The 27,856-nt window shown below is 38.4% G+C and overlaps 1 protein-coding gene across 1 annotated transcript; it reads right to left on the bottom strand.

Moving 5' to 3' along the window:
- esrrgb (estrogen-related receptor gamma b) lies at positions 1 to 27,301 on the bottom strand. The gene is made up of 7 exons (XM_007260447.4): positions 27,075 to 27,301; positions 21,000 to 21,355; positions 16,748 to 16,864; positions 11,293 to 11,409; positions 10,988 to 11,170; positions 5,949 to 6,218; positions 1 to 3,809 (listed from the first exon to the last, which is right to left on the bottom strand). The coding sequence occupies exons 1-7, from the start codon at positions 27,131 to 27,133 to the stop codon at positions 3,565 to 3,567; spliced, it is 1,347 nt and encodes a 448-aa protein (XP_007260509.3). The 5' UTR covers positions 27,134 to 27,301; the 3' UTR covers positions 1 to 3,564.
- Between the last annotated feature and the right edge of the window lie 555 nt (positions 27,302 to 27,856).

Raw genomic sequence — 27,856 nt, 5'->3', positions numbered from 1 at the left:
TACTGTTATTAAAATCATTTATTTAAAAAAAAGGATATTCCATTTATATGGCAAATGCTGTTGGGTCATATTGCTTACATTTCTATATTGCTTACAGTTTCTTTACAAGCATATTAATACAATGTCAACAAATCCATCAAGAACAAGAAAACAGGTTTAAACCAGTAATTCAGAAGTGTGATGAGGATGACTTTTTTTTCTTAAGTTAAATTTTGATTGGGCCATGCAGCATCAACAGTCCAATAAATTGAGAAATTACAGAAGATAAATCAAATGCAATGTTTTTTTTCTTTTTTTCAAAATAAAAATAAATAAACATATCCCTTATGTAGTACCTGATTACATGATTTTGATAAATGTATAAATATCTATGGAAATATTTCATTTGCAACCAATTCCTTATTTTTATAATTAGTGGAACTATCACAGAGTAGGTCAGATTAGATTTTTTTCATGGCTTCGGTTAGCAAATATAAAACCAGTCAAAAGTGTGGATGCATGTAGAATAATTCCAGTGACATAATTGTTAGTGGAGTAATTCCATATAAGCTGTTTCACAGTTGTGATGTCACTGATATTATTATTTTTATGAGCAAATTATAATAATAACTTTTCTTAGGAAAGCCATACTACATAGACTAACATAAATACTAGACTGGAGGATGGATATAAATTAAAAACTTTTATGCAAAAGCTTTCATATTAACAATGCGTTGAAAATTGAAGTGTAACACACAGAATCCAGCGTGTCCAAACTTCTGACTGGTAACAGAAATTCAAAAAGTACTACAGGGGTCTCTGGGATGTGAGATTCCTTAAAGCAAGAGAGATTTCTCAGTCACTTGAATCATTTAAGCCTAAATTATTGGATTATGCAGCAGAAAGATCCTACTGGACAGACCTGAAATTTAGCATCGAGTACTGGTTCAAACATCGAGTACTGACCTAGAATGCAGTATTGCTGAATTCTTGATGTGTGAACATACAGTATATACAGAGTATGTATTGTATTTACAAATGAGTGACTGAGGTAATACTTCACCAAGCATGATCTGTGGCGTGTATAAACTTGGCTTAATATGCGAGTCCCAGCTCTAGCAAAACACACTAATAGTTCATCAAGAAAAGTCGGCCTAATCAGTCTAGAGTGTGTCAAGATCAGGTTTAATTAGCTATGAGGTCTAATGTTCAGATCATAGAGCAATATGAGTATAAGATAGTGCGCATGATTTGTTGATGTTTGGGCCTTTAAATGGTATCAAATGGTAGCCACCACCAGGACCGAACTGGACCAGTAAAGGGTAGCACAAACTTTCTCCAAGACCAAGATGCACTACAGCATCTTTTTTTAAGTCACCTCACTGACCATATCATCAGCATATGAATTGTTTGCTGTATGAGAAGAGAGTAACTTCAAGAACTTCGGGATGAAGTTCAGGTAGCTTCAGCTTTGTGGTTGAAGGCCAGACCCCCTTATTGATAACTGAAGCTTGGACGAAAGATATGGCTAGTAAAAGGGACACGAGTAAAAAGAACCAGAAAGATATTGCATTCATGAGATTAGACTGGGAGGAGGAGGGGCCTCCGGCATGTTTCAACTCCTAAAATTCAGGAATTTCTTAGATCCACAAACATCAGCCCTTGAAAGCTACAGTTCCACAATTTTAGGTGATTTGGGCTGAAAGTATTGTGTATATACTGTATATATACACAGCGGTCAGGCACGTGGAGTGGTCTGCAGCGTCAGTCTTCATTTTACTCCACTCAAATATGCATTCAAAGGCTATTAGACAGCAATGATATATGATATATTACTCATTTCACACCTCCGCTTCCTCAGCAATTAAGAACAATGATGAATGGATTTAGCTCACAGCATGTTGGAACAAAGGATGTGTCATTATGGATTTTTTTTTATGTCATCAAACGGCAGGAAAATAATAGAACTAAATTTTGTATTATTGCTGAAACTGCTGGTTTCCTGAGCGGGCAAAATATATATAATCTAAAACAGTTAATCAGGAATTAAACAAACAGGTTTTAAAACATACAAAATAATATCGATAGTGTTCTTCATTGTATCCTTCCATTGTATTGAGCATGCTCTTCATTATATCCTGCTACAAGTAGATGTCAAAGACAAAAAAAACTCAAACAACCCAAGATCCTTAAACCAAGATCACTCAGCAGTGCTTCCATGTTGAAGCCTGGAAACTTCCTCTACAAAAGACGAACAAGCTTTGCGACTGCAGAGCCTTTATCCCAGATAATATTCGCATGTTTGGGCAAATCTGGTTCCCAGAACGTTTTGTCTATGGGTTTCATGTTGGCCCCACATTTGGAAGTCAGTCATGGGCTCCATTAGGGACAGTAATGGTACCAGGTGGGGTTAAACACAGGCCCTATCTGGGTTGTAAACTGCACATGGGATTTAGATGACACCTATGTAAGATTAAGGTGGGCTGTAACTATGGGCCCATTCTGGAAGTCCAACTGGATATCAGCAACAAAACCCAGTAAAAACCCACTTAGACATCCATTCCCACCTGTAACCCACCTATCCCACATTCCACCCACATATTTCCGCCACTAAATCAGGACTAAAATCCATCTTTTCTGTGTTTTTGCTCTGTTCTGACCTTGCTCTGCACGGCCAAGCAAATGGAGCACTACAGCTTTGGATCAGCTTGTTTAGGTGTGTTTAACTGGAGCCAAATGTTGTGCTGAGCCCTATAGGCTGAGGCCTGGTTTTGTACCTTTCAGGCAGATAACAACACAAAAGAAACAGGACAACTCAGGATTTTTTGCTCTGTGTTCTGCTAGTGTTCAGTGGTCAGTGCCATAGGAAAACCTCGGAACATAACTTTGTCAGAGGCGTTCTTAACTGGGAAAGAGCAATGATATGACAGAATCATTTATATTGAACAATATAATTGTATATATAATGCATTGTTTCTGCTAAGATTCAGATTTGTTTATCTACTATAAAATTATTAAGAATCCCAAGTATTTTTATCTTGCTTTTCAAATATTTTTTTTAATATTTATTTATATTTATTTCATAACCTTTTTTAACATTTTAGCAGACCTACCTACAAATAGCAGTATTTTTCAGTATAACATTTTCAGCTTATTTATTTACTCAGATGAACACTGGAAGAGTATTTCTGTCATTTTCACCCTTTTTAGATGTGTATATGTTGTATACTGTGGACTGTTTTAATTTATTAATTAAAAAAAAAACTAAATAATGATAAGGTTTTCGTATGACAGCGACAGTTTGCTCTGCAGTGACTGCTTTCTCTTCTCTGGCAATATCGAGCTCTCCTATTCGTCAGCACGGCTCTTATATTCCCTCAAGCATCTTTTTAAAGCACCAAAAAAGGGAAACAAAAAGTCTGTTAGTTTTAAATAAGAGCATCAATGACTGCAACAAGAACATCAAACAACAAACAACGTCTTCAAGTCTTATGTGTTTGTTCTTTAAAAAAAAAAACAATTCTCCACATCAATTGTCCCAGATAACAGTCTTCTTTTTCACTTTTCTTATTATATATGTGTCAGTTAAGCATTGGCCTCTAGTAGCTCCACAAAGAGTTTGTGCATGGGAACGCGTCCGTCCTGCTTGATGCTGCAAAAGTGCTGCACAGCCTTGGTGGCCGTCTGCCGGAGCAGAGGGAGGGTCATGATCAGCTTTCCTGCCCGTCGAGGGTCTTCTGAGTGGTGGATGTGCTCGTAGTCCTGCAGGGCCTCGTGCACACAGTCCTGGAGCCTCTGAACCGCCTCCATATCCTCAATGTGCATAGAGTCTGAGGGACAGGACAAGAGAGCCATTTAGCTTTCACAGGAGAAACGCTAAAAATTTAGCTTTCACAGGAGAAACGCTAAAAAATTAGCTTTCACAGGAGAAACGCAATTCTACTTTCAAAGAAACAAACTTCTAGTGATGAGAGAGTGAAACCAACCAAATCCCTACAGCCTAAAACTATACAAGCTGAAGAAAACTGCCATGAAAATACATCACGGTAAGCCCTTCAAACTGAACATCTATTATTAACACAACCCCTCCCCATAGACAGCCTGGAGGAGGACACAACACCTATGAAAACACACAGAAACTGTTGCAATTTGTTTTACCATTATATGAATTAAATAATCTATAGCCTATTTTTAGGGATACAATGAATATTTAGCAACCGAAAATGTTCAGCTAAAAATAAACGAAAAAAAAAAATGTTTTAATGACTTATGCTGAACAATGACTATTTAATTTGAAGTTATATATTAGCATTGGCTAACATTTGGAACGCTAGGAATTTGTACAGCAGAAGGGTGGGAGGCGCACACCCCCACGCTTTCCCCTCCTCCCCGGACGCCAGCAGCACTGTGCATCGAGAAAACATCAGACAAACAACTGGTTTAAGTTCATTTTAACACTCTACTCACACTAATTAATCAAAATAAACCATTAAGCACCACTTATCATGCTTAGTAGGAGTTTAATGCCCCTTCACAAACTGGCTGTTTTCCAACTGAAAAATGTAAGCTACACAGGGCTAGCTCAGCTAACTTTAGTATATGTTTGTTATTCTCTGTAGGTTTCATTCACATGTGACTTAAGTAGCACTGCTTGTGTAATTTATGACTAAAACTGCACTGCTTTAGTACATTCACATTTAAATACATTAGAATAGCACTGCTGAGATAGCAAGAAAAAAATGTGAGTTAGACAACATGAGAGTTGCACTGTTGAGGTAAATCGATTACCACGGTTAGCAGCAGCCCTAGCCACGGTTAGCAGCAGCCCTAGCCACTGTTAGCAACAGTGCTAGCTGCAGTTAGCAGCAGCCCTAGCCACGGTTAGCAGCAGCCCTAGCCATGGTTAATAGCAGCCCTAGCTGCAGTTAGCAGCAGCCCTAGCCACGGTTAGCAACAGTGCTAGCTGCAGTTAGCAGCAGCCCTAGCCACGGTTAGCAGCAGCCCTAGCCACGGTTAGCAGCAGCCCTAGCCATGGTTAATAGCAGCACTAGTCACGGTTAATAGCAGCCCTAGCCACGGTAATAGCAGCCCTAGCCACGGTTAGCAGCAGCCCTAGCCACGGTTAGCAGCAGCCCTAGCCACGGTTAATAGCAGCCCTAGCCACGGTTAGCAGCAGCCCTAGCCACGGTTAATAGCAGCACTAGTCACGGTTAAGAGCAGCCCTAGCCACGGTTAATAGCAGCACTAGTCACGGTTAATAGCAGCACTAGTCACGGTTAATAGCAGCACTAGTCACAGTTAGCAGCAGTGCTAGCCACAGTTAGCAGCAACCCTAGCTGTGGTTAGCAGCAGCCCTAGTCACTGTTAGCAATAATGCTAGCCGCAGTTAGCAGCAGCCCTAGCTGTGGTTAGCAACAGCACTAGCGAGGGTTAGCAACAATGCTAGCCACGGTTAGCAGCAGCCCTATACGGATGTGTAGAATGATGCAGTGACTAAAAATTATTAACAAATCAAAAACAGGGCTGCTACTTTTGATTTTGATGCTTGAATGAAAACAAGATGCACATATAAACTGAGACTTGTTTGTAGTTTAAAACTACTATGAAAAATAATCAGCTTCATTTTAAGGATTAAGGATTTACAAACAGGACTTTTAACACAAGCTTGAAGAAGAAACATACCTAGATGACGTTTGTTAATGTATATGTTAATTTCATATTTTCACATGCTTTTCTTGTATATTATTCTATTATTATTCGACTTTTCATAAATTCTACACCTTTCAGGCATGTGATCATTAAAGGTGTTGGCCGGTATCTGTGTGATTTTATGCATTACACTGTTGCCACGTGATCAGCTGATTAGAGAACTGCATGAATGTGTAATATTGTGTAAGCTCTTTCTAAATAGTGCTTGGTGAGTGTATATGCCTGTGTATTTGTGGATGGTGTATACATTAGTATTGTACCTGAGTTGGCGAGTGCTATGGCTTTAAGGGTGACGAACTCCTCTCTCTCGAGACCCATGGCCCTGTACCTCCTGACCAGCTGCAGGATGGCCGTGTGAAGCTCCAGGAGACCCGCTAGTTTAGCCTGATCAGCATCCATAACGTAGTCCTCAGCGAACACAAGCTTATCCTGAGTGCCCAGCGAGCGGAACACCACACGCAGGATCAAAACCTCCATCCAGGCACTCTGGAGGAGACGCATCTGGTCCGGTAGAGAGAGGCTGGAGAAACCTGGAGGGAAAAAAGTCCAGTTAAAGATATTCTGACTGGAAAATTTTGCCTTTAGACAACAACAATACACATTAAAAGTTTTCTTGTTTTTTTAGATTAAACAAATTGATACAATAGTTTGATACAATTTTATAGCTTCCTGATAAATATTTCAGAAGAAAATTTAAGACCTTCAGGAGGTTTCACCCACACACACACACCTCCTTCTAGTAATTTAGTGAGCAGATGATTACTGATTGGGTGGGGGTGGCAGAAGGGGAAAGACAGAAGCTTTCAATTAGTCTCATCTTTATCTGAGTGATCTTTTACAGCTGTCTTGAGACTCTCTTTTCTCCGATTCCTCTTTTGTCTCTCACCCCCCCCCACTCTCCCTCTCTCTCAGTCCCGAGTGATACAAGCTCCAACCCTGGATGCATTCAGTAGCTGATTGTGATCTGTGTGATCAATATATGTGACTTAAATCAGCAATGGGGGCTATTCAGCTTCACAGCTCGAAGATGCTCAAGAGTATTGACATTTGTGTGTCGTGCTAACGGCATCAAGCGGCCCTCCGTGATGCCCTGTCACTTAGGTGGACCGGAACAGAACAACACAAACAAAGAAAAGCCTCAGAACACAAAAAGCACGAATGTCAATTCACATCTGATCACCCTTTTTAGGACTGAGGCATCGGGAAAATTAGGCAAGAGGGCAGACAATGACGCTATTGTTTAGCACTGAATGTCACTGTATAGCCAATTTTGGCCACATCAAACTCACACACACATCTGAGTCTGGCTAACAATACCAACACACACATTCACACACACAGCCACACACACACACAGTCACCAGTGGCAGTTCATTCCCAGCTGCATAGCTAGGAGGAGAGCTTCACTTGTGTGTGTGCATCTATGTGCAACAGTCGTGAGTTATTTTGCTGGGCAACTTGAAAAAGCTGGTAGCAAACGTGTCAATTCAGATCCATCCACTACTCCACTACTATCCTTCAGTGCTATCATGAACACACACACAAACATATCAATGTATGAAGAGACTAATATGGGTCAAAGGCTCAGTGTGTGGACTCAGATGGTGAATCCAAACATCCAGCAGCCATCCGTGTTGTTCTAATTCTGTCTGCTGATGACAGAGAAACAGAGAGAGAGTGCGAGAAATGGACAGCTAAATAGATATGACACCCATAGAAGAAAAAAGGTTGGCAAGCATTTTCTGTTTCCCAATTGTATGCAAGACAGTAATCCACTTATTGAAAAAAAATAACACATTCCTGATTGATGCAAAAAACGTTGTTTAAATAGCGAAGACGCTTATGAATACAGTATATCTATGCTGATGGACGTGGTGGTCTGGAAGTGAGATGTGTTTAAGTAAATATCTCCTGCTTTGCTATCTTGGCAATGGAAAACACAGGTGCCCCACTGGCTGAGAACCTAGACAACAGTTAACTGTAAGATGTTCATTGCTATCTTGGCAACAGACACGTTTGGCCTACATACACCTCCGTTTGTTACACTCAGACATGGACATGCAGCAGTGCACAAACCTAACTTTCTTATCAACAATAAACAGAATACAGAATAAAATAACATTGCTGTTCTCATAAATGACCTGCTTGCGCACTTTTACAGCATGAATAAGCAGGTCAATGTCCTGCGCTGAAAAGTGAAGAAGTGCTGCACCATTAAAATAACAATCTGCCAAAGTCAGACCGCAGAGAATAACTACGTGCCTTTTGTGCATTTCAAGCTGTACTTCAAGGTGTACTTTTCCCATCGTTACAATAGCAAAGACACATTGACACGACCTAAATCACACTGTGAGCTGCACAGTTCATAGCTCACCTAAGGATTTTTAAAATATGGGGCCTAGTATCATATTTATACTCCATTTCTGATTGTCAGTTGGTTGAAGGACAGTATACTGTCCACTGTATGATGTCCATCAACACCAGACGCAAAAATCTGCAAGCATGCTATTGCATTTTGTTCCTTTTCAGAAATATTACACGCTATGTTTCATTTTCATTAATTTTGCCAAACAATCACTTGAACAAGCTAAACTTAATGCCTGCATAAGGTATCTGCTGATCTGTACGACACACACACACACCTGGTTTGGGGAGGTACATTGTTTTGTAAGCACTACTACACAGGCGAGTGTCAACACAAAAACAGGTGCCTGCCCATTCCGTGTGTGTGTGTGTGTGTGTGTGTGTGTGTGTGTGTGTGTGTGTGTGTGTGTGTGTGTGGCGAATGGGTATACAGTATGGGGTTATTTCTGTTGTGGGTGTATGTAATGTAATGTAATTTATTGCTAATAAGGCAGAAAGCTGTTGAGTAAGAACAAAGCAGTGGAAATAAGGGAGATACACCTACATCTACTTTAAACCTGTCGACCTCTCTGTCTGTCTTACTGCTTTCCTTTTGTATGTCTTTTACTGACCTTCTATCTGACACTTTTCAAAAGATTAAAAAAAATGATGATTAGGTTTTTGATCATATTGTTTCCCTTCCTTTTTTTTTTTTAACTTTTTTACTGTTTTTCTTGAGTGATGGATCATTCTCCACACAGCACTGACACTGATACTGACGGGGTGGTGTATGAGGTGATAGTGTGTGGTGTGCTGGTATAAGTGGATCAGGCAGTGCAGCAGTGCTGCTAGAGTTTTTAAACACCTCAGTGGGACTGCTTTAGTGAGACAGCTCTACCAAGGGCTCCACCACTGGTGAAGGATTAGAGGATGACCATTACAAAATGCAGCAACAGATTAGCTTGACGTGTAGATATATAATTTATCTACAAGGTGGAGGAGCTCAGTAGGGGTGTCTAATAGAGTGGAGGACAGTGAGTGGACACTGCGTTTAAAAACACCAGCAGCATTGCTGCATCTGATCCACCTAAATCAGCACTACACACACTAACACCTAACATCTCAGCAGTGCTGAGAATGCTGAGAAACAACACCCAAATAATAGCTGCTCTGCGGTGGTTTCTCCTGTGGGGTTCTATAATGAAGATAATAAAGTATGCAAAGAAACAGATGCAGGATTTCAGTCTGTCATTATAGATAAGAGTGCTCTTATATGATAAGTAAAGCTGAAAAAAGTGGTCATTGAAACAAATATGATAATGGTAATAATGTTATTCTCCATCAGTGTAAATGAGTAATTATTACGAAGTTGTTGATAGGTAGATGGATATCATATTCAGAATATTATTATTTACTGAAGCTTAATAAATTCAGCCGAATCGCTTGTTAGAAAGAGAAAGCGAAAACACACAAAGACAACAAAACTTTTAAAAGAGGGAAACAGAAAGAGAAGCAGTGCCACTATCTTCATTACTGTAGCACATCCTGTCCCAGTTTAACACCTGCCGGATTTATTTAGCAAATCCTCTGCAACTGGTATTCCACACACACACACACACACACACACACACACACACACACACACACTGCTGTGTGTGTGTGTGTGTGTGTGCAGAGCTGGCACTGGCCATTTGGAGACCCTTAGAACTAAGTACCTTAACTGCTTTGTGGTGCCCCCCAACTGTTCTTTTTCTATAGTGTGACCTCCCATTACTCAAAATGCTACAGTAATTTCACGTGATACTTGTGTCATTAATAGTATGTAAACGATTCTTCAATAATTTAATGGTGTCATTTGATAACAGTTTGATTTTCTGGTTTTATAGGACTCCAAAATCTGGTTTATGCAAAACCGAATGGACACTTTCCCTTAGTTTGACTTGCTATTACTCTAAAATGCTACAGTAATGTAACTTAAGATTTTCTGATTAATAGTATAGAATATATAATATATATTTATATATGTAATTGTGTAATTTAATAAAAGTGTGCTTTGCTGGATTTATATGACTCCAAAATCTTATTTATACAAAACCAAACAGACATTTTTCATAGGTTTAACTTCGCATTACTCCAAATTGCTACAGTAATATCACATGAAACATATAACCTAAATAAATGAGAAGGAGATAGGATAACCCTTTAATTTTCATGTTTTATAGGATTCCAAACAAGTGTATAATACATCTATTTCCCAAGCAATTTTCCTACATTTGCCATGTAATTCAATCCAATTCCTACAGTATTATTAATTGAAACATTCTACTACTGCTATACTACTATAATGAAAAAGTGTACTTCAAAATGTCAGTGGTGTTATTTGATAACACATTGGTTTTCTTCTTTAATAATACTTTAAACTGTGGTCTATACATAATGTAATGTTTAAAATATGGTGCATTTAACCTAAAAAACATAAAAAAAACTGTTTTATTTTTAAATAAAAGAAAGGTCTGCATTTCCAAAATGCTACACTGTTCTACAGATTAGTAGTTGTCTTTCTGATGTATGTGTGTTGATTAGACCTGGCTAAATTATGTTTATTTTCAGTCTCTGTATGAGAAGAGTGAGCAGCTTCTCCCTCATCTCTGTTGTGCATGCGGCTATTGTAATACACCATTTAGATGTGTACTCTATTTCACACAGGAATTTCATCTTTTCTTGACAAATATGTCACTTTTGTATTGCTTATATATATTAACATGCTTTACATGTTTTTATTTTAAGTATATCTTTTTTATGATTACTATTAGTATGATGAGTTTTCACAAGCCTGATTTTTTGGTGACCTCCTGGCACTTGGTACCCTACCGGCACTGTGTGTGTGTATGTATGTATGTGTATGTATATGTGTGTGTGTGTGTGTGTGTGTGTGTGTGTGTGTGCGTGTGTGTACCTGGGAGATGTTTGGCCCAACCAATGTTAAGCACCAGCTCCCGATCAGCGAGGTCACACAGTGTGGTCAGAGCTTTGATGTCATCATCGGGGAGGGCAGGGTCAGGCATGGCAAACACCTTCTCAGGCTCCGCCCCCAACAGATGGGAGACCAACTTATTCTCAGTGTTAATGCTGCAGGGTTCTGGAATAAAATGAGAGAGAGAGAAAATGAGTGGGTAGTGTAGAAGTATTTTTGATGCATAAATTCATATTATTTGTAGAAAATCAGTATTGTCAGTTGTGTGTTGTGAGGGTGTGTATTACCTGTGCGTGTTTTTTTGTGGGTCAGAGGTAACTGCAGGTTCAGATAAGAGTTGTTATCTGAGTCTATACCCCTTTTATATTTCTGACGGCCTCCCCGAACTCGGTCCAAACGTACACCTGTGGAAACAACCAATGGAAAAAATTAGAGAAGTGTATATGCTGTACCTACATATCAACTATTATTTTTTTTTATATATTACATTTATTTGTATTACATTTAGCAGACTGATTGAGTGCAGTGCTTAGTAGTCCACTCAGAAAGCATCCCAAGGCAATTTAAATAAAAAAAAAACATCAAACTACTAGACCAGACTAGGAAACCCTGACACTGTCTACTTCTTTTAAAATGCATGAAGTTTATTTACACACTGATGGAATTAACTGAAAACACTACTAGCTTGTGTTTTTGAGTGTTCAGTGCGCTGATCCGTCATAATACTCATACATACTTATATTTTCACAAAAAACAGGCTATTTAAAGAATTTAAAGCAAAGTAAAACAAAATTATAAAATAATTATTATTTATCTGAGTAAAGAAACTCTGCTACATATGTATCTAAGTCCATTACTCTCTAAGAATCAGTACAGTACTGTAGCACAGTATAGACCAGACCTACATACTCAGTATTCTGCTGCAGAGGACAGTGGATTACAGTACCAGTAATAAAACACATTCATATTCGTTATATTCAGATGATTTCTACAGTGCAGCAGCTCAGATTAGACTGAAAACTAAAAAAAGTGGCCCAGATCTCTTTTATGTTGGTTGTTTATGTCTTTTCTCACCCTCATCCTCTTCCCCTTTCTCATCTTTTTTCACTCCTGTTCTCTCTGTTTCTAAAGATAAAGATAATCCTAAAGAGTTCTGACCTGGTACAGCTGGGTCTGAGTAAGTAGCAGATGAGTGTGGTGTTTGCAGGGCAGTGTATTTAAAAAAAAATCACAGGGTGTTGAGTTGCTGTATGTAATTCTATTCTATTCTATTATATATATATATTTTTTTATTTGATCTTATATTTATCTATTTTAACAAATGCTCTTTGGGTTTAAACTGTACCGTAAGATCACAATTTCGTTCCACCTCATGTACCACATGTGATGTGAATGATAATAAATTCTGCTTGAATCCTTGAATACTTAAATGTAATGTAGGGAACTGTGTTTAGAGTTTGGCTAAAAGTGTGCTTTAGAAAAGCTGATTGAGTGTAAGGCAGAGAATGAGCTTCACTGTAGCTTCAAGTTAATAAAAAGGCTATTTGAGTTAGTAATTCCCAAAATGGTGCTACAAGTACCAGTTTTTGGGTCTTTGCAAACACAAAACTGTAATAATTCAGTTAATGTGTCTGATCATATGTGTGCATATTAAATATTTTTCTGTTTCATAAACACTGTTTACAGTCACAGCCAACTCTCACAGCTTAACATGCTGAAACTCATATTGACACGTCATTTGAAGGTGCAAACACACTTTGATGGTCATATTTCACTCTGGATCTAGCCGCGTGGTGCTTTTAGGAGCCGAGCGGAGGTGCAACATCTCAGGCATAGCGCAAATTACCTCACTGTAACATTAGATGGAAAAGTGCACTTACAGCTGTTGACGCACAAGTTTCCATAGTCTGTTGTTTTACTGAGTGTGCGGGTGAGCATATTTCTCTGTCTGTGCATGTACACACACGTGTGTGATCTAGGTGTTAATATGTTACTGTAGTGGCCATTTTCAGCCTTTCTGTGTGTGTGTGTGTGTGTGTGTATGTGTGTCTGTGTTTGTGGTATTTTACATGCGTCTGCCCATTACACCTTGTCTATCTCCTGTCGTTTCTGACACACAGCTTGAATAATCGCCAAAGAACATCATGGGCAATAGAATGAGGCACTCTGGAGCAGCTGCTCCTGAGCTTAAGGTCACCGTGTACAGTGCACAGTGTAGACTAGAAGAGTATAGAGCGCCTGTGTTCTCTGGCTGTGCTGGCTTTAATTTATCTCATAAATCAAGACAGAAATACAATTCTCCTTAGTGTAAACCAGTTTTTAAAATCTCATTGGACAAGACCTTATCAAAGCTGCTGCATAATGATGTAAATCATTCTCTATAAAGTAGAAATGAGAAAAAACAGAAAAGAAATCAAAAGGAGAGAAGAGAAGATAACTAAAGAGAACAGAAAATAACTTTATAGAAGAAAAAGAAGAAGAAGAAGAAGAAGAAGAAGAAGGAAAGACAACAGAATCGAAGAAAGGAGAAGATAAGAAATAAGGCAAAATTTAAAAGAAGGAAACAGAATAAAGAGACAAGCAGGGAAGGGAAGAAATTAGGAACAAAAAGAAGAAAGAAGACAGGAGAACATGAAAAGAGTAGAAAAGAGAAGACGAAGAGGAAGATAGCAGATGAGAAAAAGTAGAAAAAAGGAGAAGAGAACAGAGTTAAGCCGATGATGAAAAATAAAAAGAAATTTCTTATAGGCAGAAAAGAAGAGAATAAGGAAAAAGACAAGAGAAATGAAAAGAAAGGAGAAAAGAATAACTGACAAGAGAACTGCATGTAAGAAATGAAAAAAATAAGCTGAGCAATGAAGAGGAGAAATGAGAAAGGATATGCAGTGGATGTAATTGAAAGTAGCTGCATTCATTAGAAGAGGTGTCCACAAACATGTAATTTTTCATATGTTTGGACATATAGCTTATTGTGCTAAATTATAACACAACTGTCAACAGTCTCTCTTTTTCTCTCTCTCTCTCACACACACACATACACACATGCTGATCCTGTGACTGAACCTATGAGCTCACTCTGAAGAGGGCTTTACACTCCTGAAATATAAAGCTACGGTGAATTTACACCACACACACACTCATCTACTACTGGACAGCTGAAAACATGACCTACAGTTTAACTGTCTTGTTGGGACTGAAAGCAGTGTGTGTGTGTGGACAGTACCTCTTTGATGTTATGTGTTAAGATACTGCCATATGGGTTTACTAATCACTACACGCCTCTCTGAAACCAATTCACCATGCAAGTGTTATACACCGCACTACATCAACAAACACAGAGCAACATGCAACACTGATCAAACGAGTACACTGCACCGGATCCTGTAATAGAGAGAGTGTGTGTGTGTGTGTGTGTGTGTGTCCTTGCGTGTGTCCTTTGGTTAAACGTGTATATTTAACAGCAGGTGTGAGATTCCATTAGTTTGATTCCATTATACGTATTGATCCATGGTGTCGGCCTCAATTAAGTCAGGCCTTACCAGTGCTCATAAAGATGCTTCACCAGTTATGATCCTGAGCTGAACAGTAAAAAGACACCTTTCCACTGCATTGAAAAACTATAGTGGGTGTTTCTGATAAAGTGGTCAGTCAGTGAAAGTATGAGTTATTATTGGTTTATTCCTTATTAAATTGAATAAATGCTAATGTTTGTCTTCTATTAGACTGTGCTTCTTCACAATGCACTTAGAACAGTTGTGTATTTAGCAGGTGGATGACATATATACACTCTTTCCAGCTGCACACACACACACACACACACATATATACAGCATCCACACCTGCAAAAATGTACAAACAGCCTTCATATATATACAGTTGTAGTCAAAAGTTTACATACACTTGTAAAAAAACATAATGTTATGGCTGTCTTGAGTTTTCAATAAGTTCTACAACTCTTATTTTTCTGTGATAGAGTGATCGGAACACATACATGTTTGTCACAAAAAACAGTCATAAAATTTGGTTCTTTCATAAATTTATTATGGGTCTGCTGAAAATGTCACCAAATCTGCTGGGTCAAAAATATACATACAGCAACATTAGTATTTGGTTACATGTCCCTTGGCCATTTTCACGGCAACTAGGCGCTTTTGGTAGCCATCCACAAGCTCCTGGCAAGCTTCAGGTCGAATGTTTGACCACTCTTCTTGACAGAATTGGTGCAGTTCAGCTAAATGTGATGGTTTTCTTGCATGAACCCGTTTCTTTAGCACTGTCCACATGTTCTCAATGGGGTTTAAGTCAGGACTTTGGGAAGGCCATTCTAAAACCTTAATTCTAGCCTGGTTTAGCCATTCCTTTACCACTTTTGATGTGTGTTTTGGGTCATTGTCTTGTTGGAACACCCAACTGCGCCCAAGACCCAACCTTCGGGCTGATGGTTTTAAGTTTTCCTGCAGAATTTGGAGGTAATCCTCCTTCTTCATTATCCCATTTACTTTCTGCAAAGAACCAGTTCCACTGGCAGCAAAACATCCCCAGAGCATAATACTACCACCACAATGCTTGACAGTAGGCATGGTGTTCCTGGGATTAAAGGCCTCACCTTTTCTCCTCCAAACATATTGCTGGGTGTTGTGGCCAAACAGCTCAATTTTTGTTTCGTCTGACCAGAGAACTTTCCTCCAGAAGGTTTTATCTTTGTCCATGTGATCAGCAGCAAACTTCAGCCGAGTCTTAAGGTGCCTTTTCTGGAGCAAGGGCTTCTTTCTTGCACGGCAGCCTCTCAGTCCATGGCGATGTAAAACACGCTTGACTGTGGAGACTGACACCTGTGTTCCATCAGCTTCCAAATCCTTGCAGACCTGCTTCTTGGTGATTCTTGGTTGACTCTTGACCATCCTGACCAATCTCCTCTCGGCAGCATGTGATAGCTTGCGTTTTCTTCCTGATCGTGGCAGTGACACAACTGTTCCATGCACTTTATACTTGCGTATAATTGTCTGCACAGTTGCTCTTGGGACCTGTAGCTGCTTTGAAATGGCTCCAAGTGACTTCCCTGACTTGTTCAAGTCAATAATTCGCTTTTTCAGATCCACACTGAGTTCCTTTGACTTTCCCATTGTAGCTTTTGTAGCTGAGTCTAATCACTGGGTCAAATGAGCCCTATTTAAATGGGCTCATGAGAAGTCAACAGCTGTAGTCAATCAGAATCACTTACAAGAAGTGAAGAGGCCATGACATGAAGCTAATTTGATTGACACAACTCGCTACATCACCAAAATTGACAAATTTTGTTGCTGTATGTATATTTTTGACCCAGCAGATTTGGTGACATTTTCAGCAGACCCATAATAAATTTATGAAAGAACCAAATTTTATGACTGTTTTTTGTGACAAACATGTATGTGTTCCGATCACTCTATCACAGAAAAATAAGAGTTGTAGAACTTATTGAAAACTCAAGACCGCCATAACATTATGTTTTTTTACAAGTGTATGTAAACTTTTGACCACAACTGTATATATATATATATATATATATATATATATATATATACTCATAGAGGCCATCCCTCATACTGATTCCCTTTCGCACTGTACACACAAGTACATATATACATTTGCTTTTTCTGTCTGCCCAATATCCTCCTTTTCACTTTCTTTCTTACTGTTTTTTTATTTCTCTCTGTGGAATGCACACACACACACACACACACACACACACACACACACTCTTACCCTCTCGGAGCATGCCGACTGAGATGCACTTGGTGAAGCGGCAGGCCTGGCAGGACTTCCTCCTTCTCTTAGTGATCTCACACTCGCTGCTCGCTGGACACGTATACTCAATACTCCCTACAGATAGAGAGATAGAAGGAGAGAGAGAAAGAGACAGAGAAGGAGAAAGAGAAAGAGAGAGAAGTTGATTTATGAATGTGCACTCACCAAGCACTTTATCGAGACAGTCCTCACACTTTTGTTGTGTTCTGTCGAGTTGAGCTGCCTTGTCAAACCGTGCCTACCTAGTATATATTTAAGGTCTCGGTAAAATGCAGAAGTTTTTCCTGATCGCCTCGTTTTTCTGAGTATTTTCTTTTCTAAGCTACTGCAGACAGTGGAGGCTGAGAAACAGTCCTATATGCAGCACGCATATACAACTCAGAGAGACCTACACTATTTCACAAAGAATAAGAAAAAGTGGATTTGAGCGGAAGGAGACCTTTAAGCCACTCTTTGTTGTTTTGGCTATAATGTTTTAGGTCATTGTCATGCTGGAAGACCCATTCATGAAGCATCTATAATGGTTTGGCAGAGGCCAGGAGGTTCTCATTCAAGATTATACTGCACATGACCCCGTTCATAAATGCTGTAAAAGTTTTCTTCTACCTTGGCAAAGAAAAAAACCCAGATCCATGTCTGACAGTGGGAATGGGGTTCTTGGTGTTCTACCCAGAATTTCTTAGCTTCCAAACACGGCATGTCGAGTTGATGTCAAAGAGTTCAGAATTCATCTGGCAAAGATCATATGCCATTAGAGTGCTAAAATAGAATGTACTGGGCTAATTTGCTTTCAGATTCATCCTACTGTTTAGGTCCAATGACAAACATCATATTTCCACTCTACATGCATTCATTTGTGTGTATCTTTACACTTTTATGGTGTTGCTGCATGACACGAACCCCATATTCCCCTTCCATTGAGTTTTTCATTGTTTTTGCCTACAGTACTATGAAATACAAATAGAGATAAACTGGCCCTTTATTTCAGTGCATGTACTGTTTAAACTGCCTGCTGTAATGATAAGTCCTATGCAAGTATCTTTTAACAAAGGCATTTATATGCTGCTGAGCAATGAATTTGGAGCAGATCATGAATCTGCTGCAGCTCTTGTTGACAATTAGGTCATCGACATACAGAAGGAATTTAACGTTTTCTTTCAAAATGTAAGAGGCTGTGCGCTGCAAGCTGCTCCAGCTTAACCCCGAGCTAATTAACGTAAACGTTCAAGAGTGTTGGACTTTACACTCTATACAATCTGTACAGGGGTAAAGACCTGTATCACACTACGACCCTGTCTAAAGGAAGGCTGTCTTCACCTTTGCATACTGGCAATACCACATAAAACTTAAAATTTAAAATATATACAATTTTATAGTAAGAAGGGTGTAAGAAAATGTCATTATACTGAAATATCCTGAAATTGTGTTTTTCAATACTGCATCAATTTTAAAACATACAGTATTGATTTTTAATTATTAATTTAAATGGAAAGATTTGTGGCAGACGGTGGTTAATTTGTGGTTGTTGTGGTTTTTAATACTGTCGTTAGATCCCACTGTTCTGATTGGATAAAAACTAATCTTTTTTTTACTCAAATTTAATGGTAATAAAGATGATGCTGTGTTTTTATACCATGACAGTTTTCCAAAAATCTGATTTAAAAAATTTAAAATATATGGCATTGCTTACAGTATTAAAATATATCTCAATATTTTGAATCGTAACTCCTGTATTGTGAGGTTTATAGTTTCGCCTAGTTCTTGCAAATACACAGCCTTATTTTAGAGATGCTCTATCCCAGTCACCTATTAATCACAGTATAGCTTTAGTGAAAGTGGCTCAGATTATTGTACTTATTCATATTTGCTGCATTCGAAATATCAACTTTAAGAACTGACTGTTCAGTTGCTGCCTAATATGTGGATCCCACCATTTTACCAGTCATTACAGCCATTCTAGTCAGATATTTAGTGTTATTACCAATAGGTGTACATGCAAATATGTTCCATGCGTATTCTACGTAAGTAGGCCTCCCTATATACCTGTCAAGATCTTAACGACCAAGGCTGTTTTGGGTGTAATCCTGTGCAAAGCTTTGAGTATTACACCAGAAACTGTTCCTGTAGGCCTCATCCAGATAGCAATCAACACACACACAAACACGATAAAGTGCAAATAATGCACACAAACAGAAGCTTTATGCCAATGTAAAGTGTAGGATGGGAACCATGGGTGGGATTAGAGAGGCTTCTCTAAACAAAGCCAAAAAATAATTATGTAAATAACTAGCTAATTATAGATAGATAGATAGATAGATAGATAGATAGATAGATAGATAGATAGATAGATAGATAGATAGATAGATAGATACTTTATTGATCCCTGAGGGGAAATTCTTGACATCCAGCAGCAGGTGTGTATAGTACACAAAGTTACAAAAAGATAAAATATATACATATATATATATATATATATATAAATGATACATATAAATACAACAAAATAAAAAATAAAATGAAATTATAATAGTACAGTCTTTAGTGTGTGTGTGTGATGTAAAATGGAGGTAGTGCAGTTGAACACAATAGACAGCGAACACCAGTTGATGTGCATAAAGTAAGGATAAGGATAACTGATGTCCGCCATACAGAAAGTGCAAACACAGTTATATAATAATTTAAATTTAGCAGTGCAAATGATACGTAAACAGTAGATGAATGAACTAGTGAATGAACTACTAGTGCAAAATAGGGTAGAACTATAAAGAATAGTGTTATGGGCATCAGCAAGATAGTGTGACCATAGATGGGGGTATGTCCATGGTGTGGCCAGAATTGCTGGAAAGAAAAGGTGTCACAGAGTCTTCAGTTTGCTGTGCTGAGATGAGTTGAAAAGTCTTATGGCCTGAGGGACAAAAGACTTTCGAAGTCTGTCTGTGGAGCAGGACTGGGACAGCAGTTATGTCAAATAAGCAAGTTAAACGAGTACAAAACTAAATAGTTAAGTATGCAACTAATCATCTAAACATGTCGAGCAGGCTTAGCACGCTAAATATCATCTATAAGCGGGAGCTAACTACACTAAAATCTCTTTTGCTATTCATCACAAAAAAAAAGAAAACTAAACCCACACCACCAGGATCTCCAAAATGCATATGTCTGCATTTATAGTGCATTGCCACAATGTATGAATAAAAGGCTTAAAACTTATTAACAACACAATGCCTCTACAGAAAGGCAACTTTTACTGTTTACAATGCCATAAAAATTACTATATCCAAATAACAACTGAGAACTGCAGCTTTGTAGTACTATGCCGTCACGTTTTAAGGGTGTCATACTTAAAAAAAAAAAACTTTTTTTGTACATATACTGGTAACTAAGTTTAACCTCCTTTTAGAGGTCCATGCATGACAAAGACAAATATAGTCTAATATATAATATAATATAATATAATATAATATAATATATAATACAAGATATAAGTCTAATTTCTCCTTTCGTTTTTGTTAAAGTTGTAGTTGCTTCTGTGTGGTCCTCCGGGCTAAGCGCTGCCACTATGATCAGGTGATCGCTGGTTTAAATCCTGTTCATGTAGCTTCCCATCAGCTACCGGAGCCCTGAGAGAGCACGATTGGCCTTGCTCTCTCTGGGTGGGTAGATGGTGCTCTCTCCCCTCATCACTCCAAAGGGTGTGCTGTGATGCTACTCGGTAATGCTGCATCAGCCGCAGTTCAAAAAGAAAGGGTGGCTGACTTCACATGTATCAGAGGAGGCATATGCTTGTCTTTACCCTTCTGGTGTGTTAGGGCTTCACTAGTGATAGGGGGAGTCCTAATGAGTGCGTTGGGTAATTGGCAGTGTAAATTGGTGAGAAAATGGTAAAAGAAATTAGAACTAAAATTTAAATAGGTGCCTGTAGTCATGCCAGTGACAGAAACAGCAATTACTTGGTGTAGTTTGAATTATTAGTTAATTTCTGAACCAGAAATGTCAGGGGAGTGAAACACCTCAGTAATTATGTGCTTTACTGTTATATTTGATAGTATTTTTTTTCTTGCTGGTGCATTGAGACTGTTACCCAACTCCAGAGACATGACAGGAATAATGTATTGTAATTACTGCATGTCCTGTTAAGTGATGTATTTTTACTCTATTGCATATACCTCCTAAGAACATAGAGACCCAGAGCCATGATTCATGTTCTAACCTTGAATGGTGCGCTTGAAGAAGGCTTTGCAGGCTTCGCAGGAGGCCACGCCGTAGTGGAACCCAGAGGCAATGTCTCCACAGACCAGACAAGAACGCTTGGGTGACGTCGTCAGTCCAAACTCAGTCTTCACCTGTGGCTCCTCCAGCAGTCTGCAGGGGGCCCCGCCAGGCCTCAGAGCGGGCGAGTCCACGCCCCCCTGGCTGCCCTTGGCAATAGAACTGTAGCTGCTGCCCGTGTCTGATGACCCCCCAGGACTGTGTTGCATCAGACTGTCCGTCATGGAGGCGGGGCTTGCAGGTTCTGTCTTGATGTAGGTGGGGCAGTGGGCGTTGAGTGACATCATGTCCAGGAAGCTGAAAAGAAAGAAAAAAAGTAAATAAAAACGTATTTAACCAAAGACTAGATTATTTGTAGTTTGCACCCACATCGTTAAAACAGCATCGGAGTGGTGGACATGGTGGTCAGGAAGTGAGGTGTGTTCAGGTAATATCTGGTGTTTTGCTATCTTGGTGGCAGAAAATACAAGTGCGCCACTGACTGATTAAAACCCTGACAACAGCAGGAGCGCCGGGCATGTTGCACTCGCTCAGCACGTGTACAACCCTACTTATACACACGAATGCACTGCAGCACACAAATCCAGGTTTTACAACAATTAAAATTAAATTTAATTAACAGAATAAAGAACAAAATAACATTGCTCTTCCCTTAAATTATCTGTTGGCATACCTTCACAGCGTGAAGGCACAGGTCAGTATCCTCTGCTTAGATGCACAAAAGCACTTTGCTGTTAAAATTTAAACACGCCAAAGTCAAAGCCCACCTGACTCTTAAAGGAAATGGCAAGTGACACAGTGATTGGTTTATTTCATGTTACGCACAAAACACACACGTGATTAATTAAGAAAATTAAATTCCAGCTGCGGCTTTTTGCGCCCTCGGGATACTAAAGACACACCCTAAATTCAGCTGTGTTTTACGCAATCGACCTTTGAGTTATAGATCACTAAAATACTAAAAAACGAAAATGTATCTACAGATTTACAAACTATCTACAAATTAAATCCATCTTACTTAGATTAAGTGTCTGAGCTAGTATGCAAAAGTAAATATGCATTTTCTACAAGTTCTAATTTTACAAAATAACGATTTCCTCAATAGATTCCAACATACATCTTATAATAATGACTGAGTATCTAAAAGAAAATGACTTATTTTCTCAAAATAATGAAATCTGTTCTACACAGGAAATTCGGCAGTGTTAAATCAACACTTATTAGTGTTAAACTTCACACTCACAGTGTTAAATCAACACTAACAGTGTTGATTTAACACTGCCAAATTTCCTAAAAGGTAAAAATGCATTGTCTCAGAAATCGGACCTGGTCACTTAAACTTATTTTTCTTCTCAAATAAACTGCCCTATTTCTCAAATGAATTTTTTTCTCTACATTTAAATTAAAAAAAAATTCTGACCTAATATAAATATGAATTGGGTTAACCCTAAGTGTTAATATTAAAGTTCGGTTTGAGTTTGGTTTAAGGTTACATTCAATACAGAATAATTTACTTTCACATTACAGTTAAATTGTGTTTTATAGACATGCAATGGAATGTTAGCTAAGCATCTATGAGGCCTCTCTAACAGACAATACAAATAAAGTGATAACCAATTTGTGTAAAATAAGCTATTATATTTTTATACAAGTACATTTTTATACAAACTGAATGAAAGTTGAGAATCTACCACAGAACTTCACAGAAATGTTCCACTTGTTTTTTAAGAGCTATGAAGCACAATTTAATGAACCATAAGAAAAACAACATAGGGGCACAACAAGTTATTGGTTCAGCGTTTAGGCTGTTATCTTTCAGGTATCATTTCTGTCAGGTCTTTCAAAAATTCCACAATGTCAGCTTCAGTGTTTCCTCTTGGTGAAAATTCTGCTTTAAATGCAGGAAAAAAAATGCACCGCAGTAACAAAACCCCACAAATGACAGCTACGTAGCTTCTTTCTCACATCTCTCACCTCCAACTTTCCCACGTCTGGCTGCTACACATGTTTACAGTACACACACAACTATTACCAGAGTGTACCTGTTAATACCCGTCCATCAACATTCAGCCAGGTGTGTGGCACTACCCCCACCTCGCAGACTCTCACACACTCCCGCACACATGCGCACACCTTCTGGAAAGCCGCCAGTAACGTGAGGCAGAAGCTGATTTGGCTTTTGTGTGTGAACGAGTGGATTTAGCCCTGACCTGACCAACACCACAGCAATCCCATTGCTGTAAGTCTCTTCCCGCGAGTTCTGCCAGAGAATTAGCTCCGCACAAATCCCTTTACTCAGCCTGCCCGTCTCCACGCCACGCAACACACAAGTTAAACACTTCCGCTCGCTAATTGCCTCTCTGTGTTGTCTGTAAATGTCCATATTTTGACACAGTACAGAGTCTCAATTTTCTGCAGGCAAGCCTGCCTAAACCTGCTAGCTGTTTCCTTAAAAAGCATAAACTGAGGCAGAAATTCAGTTAACAACGATGTTTGTAATTTAGTAATAGCTGAAGACTGAATTACTGCATACAAAACGTCATACAGGTAAAAACATGTCTTTTTTTCTTTTTTTACAAATTTCTATTTATGTTTTCCAAGTAATGAATAAATCAATCAAACACATGTTTATTCGAACATCATTTTTTACAACAGAACTGCAATTATTTAAAGACATTTAAGTTTCCAATGTAAAGGAAAAATGTTAATGTCAGTTTATATTTTAATCCTATTTTTGTTTATATCAAAGAACAAGAACATGGTTAAAAACTAGCCTGAATTACTACAGTTCCCATGCAAACGTGTTAGTTTAAACCCTCTATGGTATACTGTTGCCCTCAGGCGACAAACCAAATTCTTGTTTTTTTTCTTTTCATACCTTATTTGCTTACTTACTTACTTACTTAAAGCTCATCTACGTCCATTATACTAAGGCATAAGGTAAGTTTGCTACATCTACATCTATCTTCCTCCCAAAAAATATAATTCAGGCCATTGTTGAGGGATAAAATGAACATTGCAATGTGAGTTTTTTTTTTTTTTTTGCTGGAATACAAAATATTCAGAATTTTTTAGAAGTGAAATCTGACATGCTAAAAACATTATTCTTTTTTCCCCCTTAATAATACTTAAGAACAATTTAACCTCACAAATCAGAACTTCAGGAGCTAATAAATCCAAAAAGCAGCTGTTGATAAAGGCAACACTCATGTAGTGAATTTCACTTTGTGGCCTTTGTATTAGATTGTATTATATTAAATTCTGTTCAGGTATGTGTTGTTCTTAAACTAAGCAACTGTGAGTTTCTACTGTTGTTAACTGTCACACAGGTTTGTTACGTTAAATAATGTTACATATTGTGAAAATGTTCCTTTATGTTTCTGCTCATTCATCAGAAAGAGAAACACTGTCTGAGGGAAGCTTGTGAAACTTGTTTCATGTTCTCCTTTATCAGGCTAAAGGTCTATTAATGAGGTTGAACTCTTTCAGGTGCAGCAGTGTTAGGAGTGTGTATGGAGTGATATCAGTTGTTTAAACACTTGTAAACTCGTTTAGCGAGCCCCGTGTTTCCGCTGACCCTTTCTGATGTCTGTCTTTCCTCCTGGTTCCTCGAGAACACCTCTTTCCTGTGTCTGCAGTGTTGGTGTGTGTGTGTGGAGCTGGGCTGCTGATACAGCTATATTGAATGTTTGCCGTCCTGATTTTATTCTGCCGACTGATAAAGCTGGAGACTCTGTCTCTGAGTGAACTGCTAATTCTTAATTAGACAATTAAAACAAACGCAAAGCCTTCAACATCAATCTGCTGTGTGTTCATTCTGTCTTCAAGCTCAACATTTAACTTCAGCATCATGCCTTTAAATCCCTTCCTCGGTATGAAGAGCAGATTTAACCAATTATTTTCTTTTCCACAACATTTAACCTTTATTATACTTAATTCTTCAGTAATTAAATTAGATTGACCAAATGTGCTAGTGAGCACTACCATCACAACAATAAGAGGATATAACGAGTGGGCTTCTCTGAACCCATTAGTATAGGATTATATGATAGCGCTATATGAGACATTTACTAGGAAGGTTCATTTGAAGAGTAATTTGTAGATAAAGAAATGTATATTAAAAAAACTGATGCTAGTTAGAACAGAGACAAAAAAAGAGTGAGAAAAGACAGATATAGAAATATAAAACAAGAGTAAGGACAAGTGAGAGAGAATGAAAAAAATAGGAGAGGGAGGTTTGAGAAAGAAACAAAGTTAGAACAGAAAGCAGTAGAGACAGATTAGAGACAGCTAGAGAAAAAGAGAGAGAGAGATAGAATTGTAGAGAAAAGAGACAAAACGACAGAGAAAGAGATTGTGGGGCAGAAGGGATAGCACTAAAGACAGGTGTGATATACTTTGGTAGGAATGATATACTTTGACAGTGTTTAAAAATAAGGTGACAGGTATGTCCAGTGTGTGCGGAGGGGGAAGATTTTAAGTCATATTAAAAGCATTGTGATTTATGAAATATTGAATCTATGCATTTGACGGTAATCAATCCTTTCATCAGTGCGGTGTGTGATTTCCGCACATTACCACCCAAACCTGCACCTCCATCATGGCTAATGGGCAAATGCTCCTCTAACTGACTTTCAAAAAAGCAATTAACCCTCGACATGCAGCCCATAAAGTACAGAGAGCCGAGAGCGGCCCGAGGAGAGTCACAGTGAAGAGCAGAGAGAGAGAGGAAAGAGGGAGGAGAGTTTCTAATGCCTCTTTCTTCTTTTTCTTTTTATTAACTCTCTACTTTCCATTCAGCTGTGGATAGGTTGGATGGATGGATGGATGGATGAATGTAGGAACGTAAATAAATGAATGAATGGATGGACGAAATATTAGACGGGGGAAGGTAGAATAGTGGGATGGAGGTATGGATGGATTCCTGAAAAGACAGACAGGTGAATTTATGGAAAAAATAGATGGATGGATTATGTATGAAAGTAGGAACAGAAATTATTTAATTGATAATGAATTGACAGAATGATGAAAGAAACGAGAGATGGATAGACTCAAGAAAGGGCAGATGGTTGATTGGATAGATGCAGGGATTAGTGGTAGGATGGATGAATGGTTGAATGAATGTAGGAACATAGGAATGGATGGATGATTGAAGCAGAAGGGTTGATAGGTGGATAGAAATAAATATATCATTTTTTTACAGTTATAAGTTCATATATGAGAAAATGTATCACTGACTGAATAAATTAACAAATAAACAGTTATTCAACTGATGGATGGATGGAGTGATGGATACATAGAAAGATTAGTGAATAAATGACCATGAGTATTACAACTTTTTATGGGTAAATGAACGAGTACTTTGATGGATAAACATATGAGTTAATAGATGTCTGTACAAATAAATAAACAAATGAAATAATTTGTCAAATATTGCATACATCAATAGATGAGTCGTTAGAAACTAATAAACAGTGAACAATTAATAATGAACAGGCAAAATAATGAATGAACAAATGGATGGATGATGGATGAGCAAATTAGTGAATGAATGAAGTAAATTACTGCATATTGTAAGACATGAACCAACTGATTTATAATGATTGGTAAAAAAAAAGAATGAATGAATGAATTAACTGTTTTTTGGATACTTATATTAAACAGTTATGTATTAGTAAATGAACAATGAACTAAATAGATTGGTTATATATTTATTTATGAATGAGTACATTAAGGGACAAAAGAGCGATTAAATATGTATAACATTGCATAGATAGATTGACAGATAAATAAACTAATGATTAGAGAGTAAGGAATGAATAAATGAATGAATAACTGCTGGTTTAATACAGTAACTCGCTCTTTTGTCAGTTCTTTCTAACAGTAGTTGTAGTCAGTGTTCTGGTTGCACTCACACCAACACTCACCTACCTACAGCTCCAGAGCCCCCCAAACAGCACTCACAGCTGCCCCCACACACACTCGAACACACACACACACAGAGTGCGGTACTCACTCGGGCTGCTGAGGGGTGAAGGAGAAGCACTCGTGCTGGCAGAACTCCACTAGATCCATGATGAAGATGATCAGCAGACAGAGGCTGTGATCATACTCTCAGGTGCAGCTCGTGCGGCAGGACTGAGGAGCGCGTGCCCGCGTGGCTCTCCTGCAGGTTCAGCACAGGCGGAGAGAGACCCGCGCGCCTCACTCAGCGGCAGCACCAACAGCGCTCATGAATATTCATACGCTAATTAGCATTAGTGCTCTCCTCAACCAATAGCGACGGAGAAGCGGCGAGATTCCAGCCAATAGGAGGAAGGAGGCGTGCTGGGCATCACGAAGCGCAGGTGAGAGAAAGAGAGAGAGAGAGAGAGAGAGAGAGAGAGAGAGAGAGAGAGAAAGAAAAAGAGACAGAGATAAATAGAAAGAGACAGACTTTTTTTACTTTTAAAACCACATTTAATTAACCAATTACTTCCGAACAGAAACAATACACAACACTCCAAAACAAAAATCATGTACTTCCAAGATAATTTCCTTATAAATTCATCACAAATCTGACAAACTCATCAGGCTCACAAACAAGCCCCCCTCCTCCCCACACCTTAAAAAAGAAGTCCAAGAGAAAGAGAGAGAGAGAGAAATAGAGTATATGTTTCTGCTTTAAGGTTTTTAATTTAATTTATGTTGCTCTTTTGTTCTTTTCTCTGTGTTTTTCAATGCGTTTTCTTTATTTTCATGACTATTTACATTGTAGATTCTCACTGAAGGCATCAAAACTATGAGTGTATATAAATA

This window comes from Astyanax mexicanus, chromosome 1 (genome assembly GCF_023375975.1).
Source record: "Astyanax mexicanus isolate ESR-SI-001 chromosome 1, AstMex3_surface, whole genome shotgun sequence".
NCBI classification, from domain to species: Eukaryota; Metazoa; Chordata; class Actinopteri; order Characiformes; family Acestrorhamphidae; genus Astyanax; species Astyanax mexicanus.
This window is presented reverse-complemented; position numbering and strand designations above follow the sequence as displayed.

Bases quoted from the DNA above. Each gene is read 5' to 3' on its own strand.
- esrrgb (XM_007260447.4), bottom strand. From the start codon at position 27,133: ATGGATCTAGTGGAGTTCTGCCAGCACGAGTGCTTCTCCTTCACCCCT. The intron at 16,865-20,999 runs GTTAGAACATGA...CTCTATCTGTAG, and splicing joins CTTCAAGCGCACCATTCAAG to GGAGTATTGAGTATACGTGT. The intron at 11,410-16,747 runs GTAAGAGTGTGT...TTGTTTCCACAG, and splicing joins AGTCGGCATGCTCCGAGAGG to GTGTACGTTTGGACCGAGTT.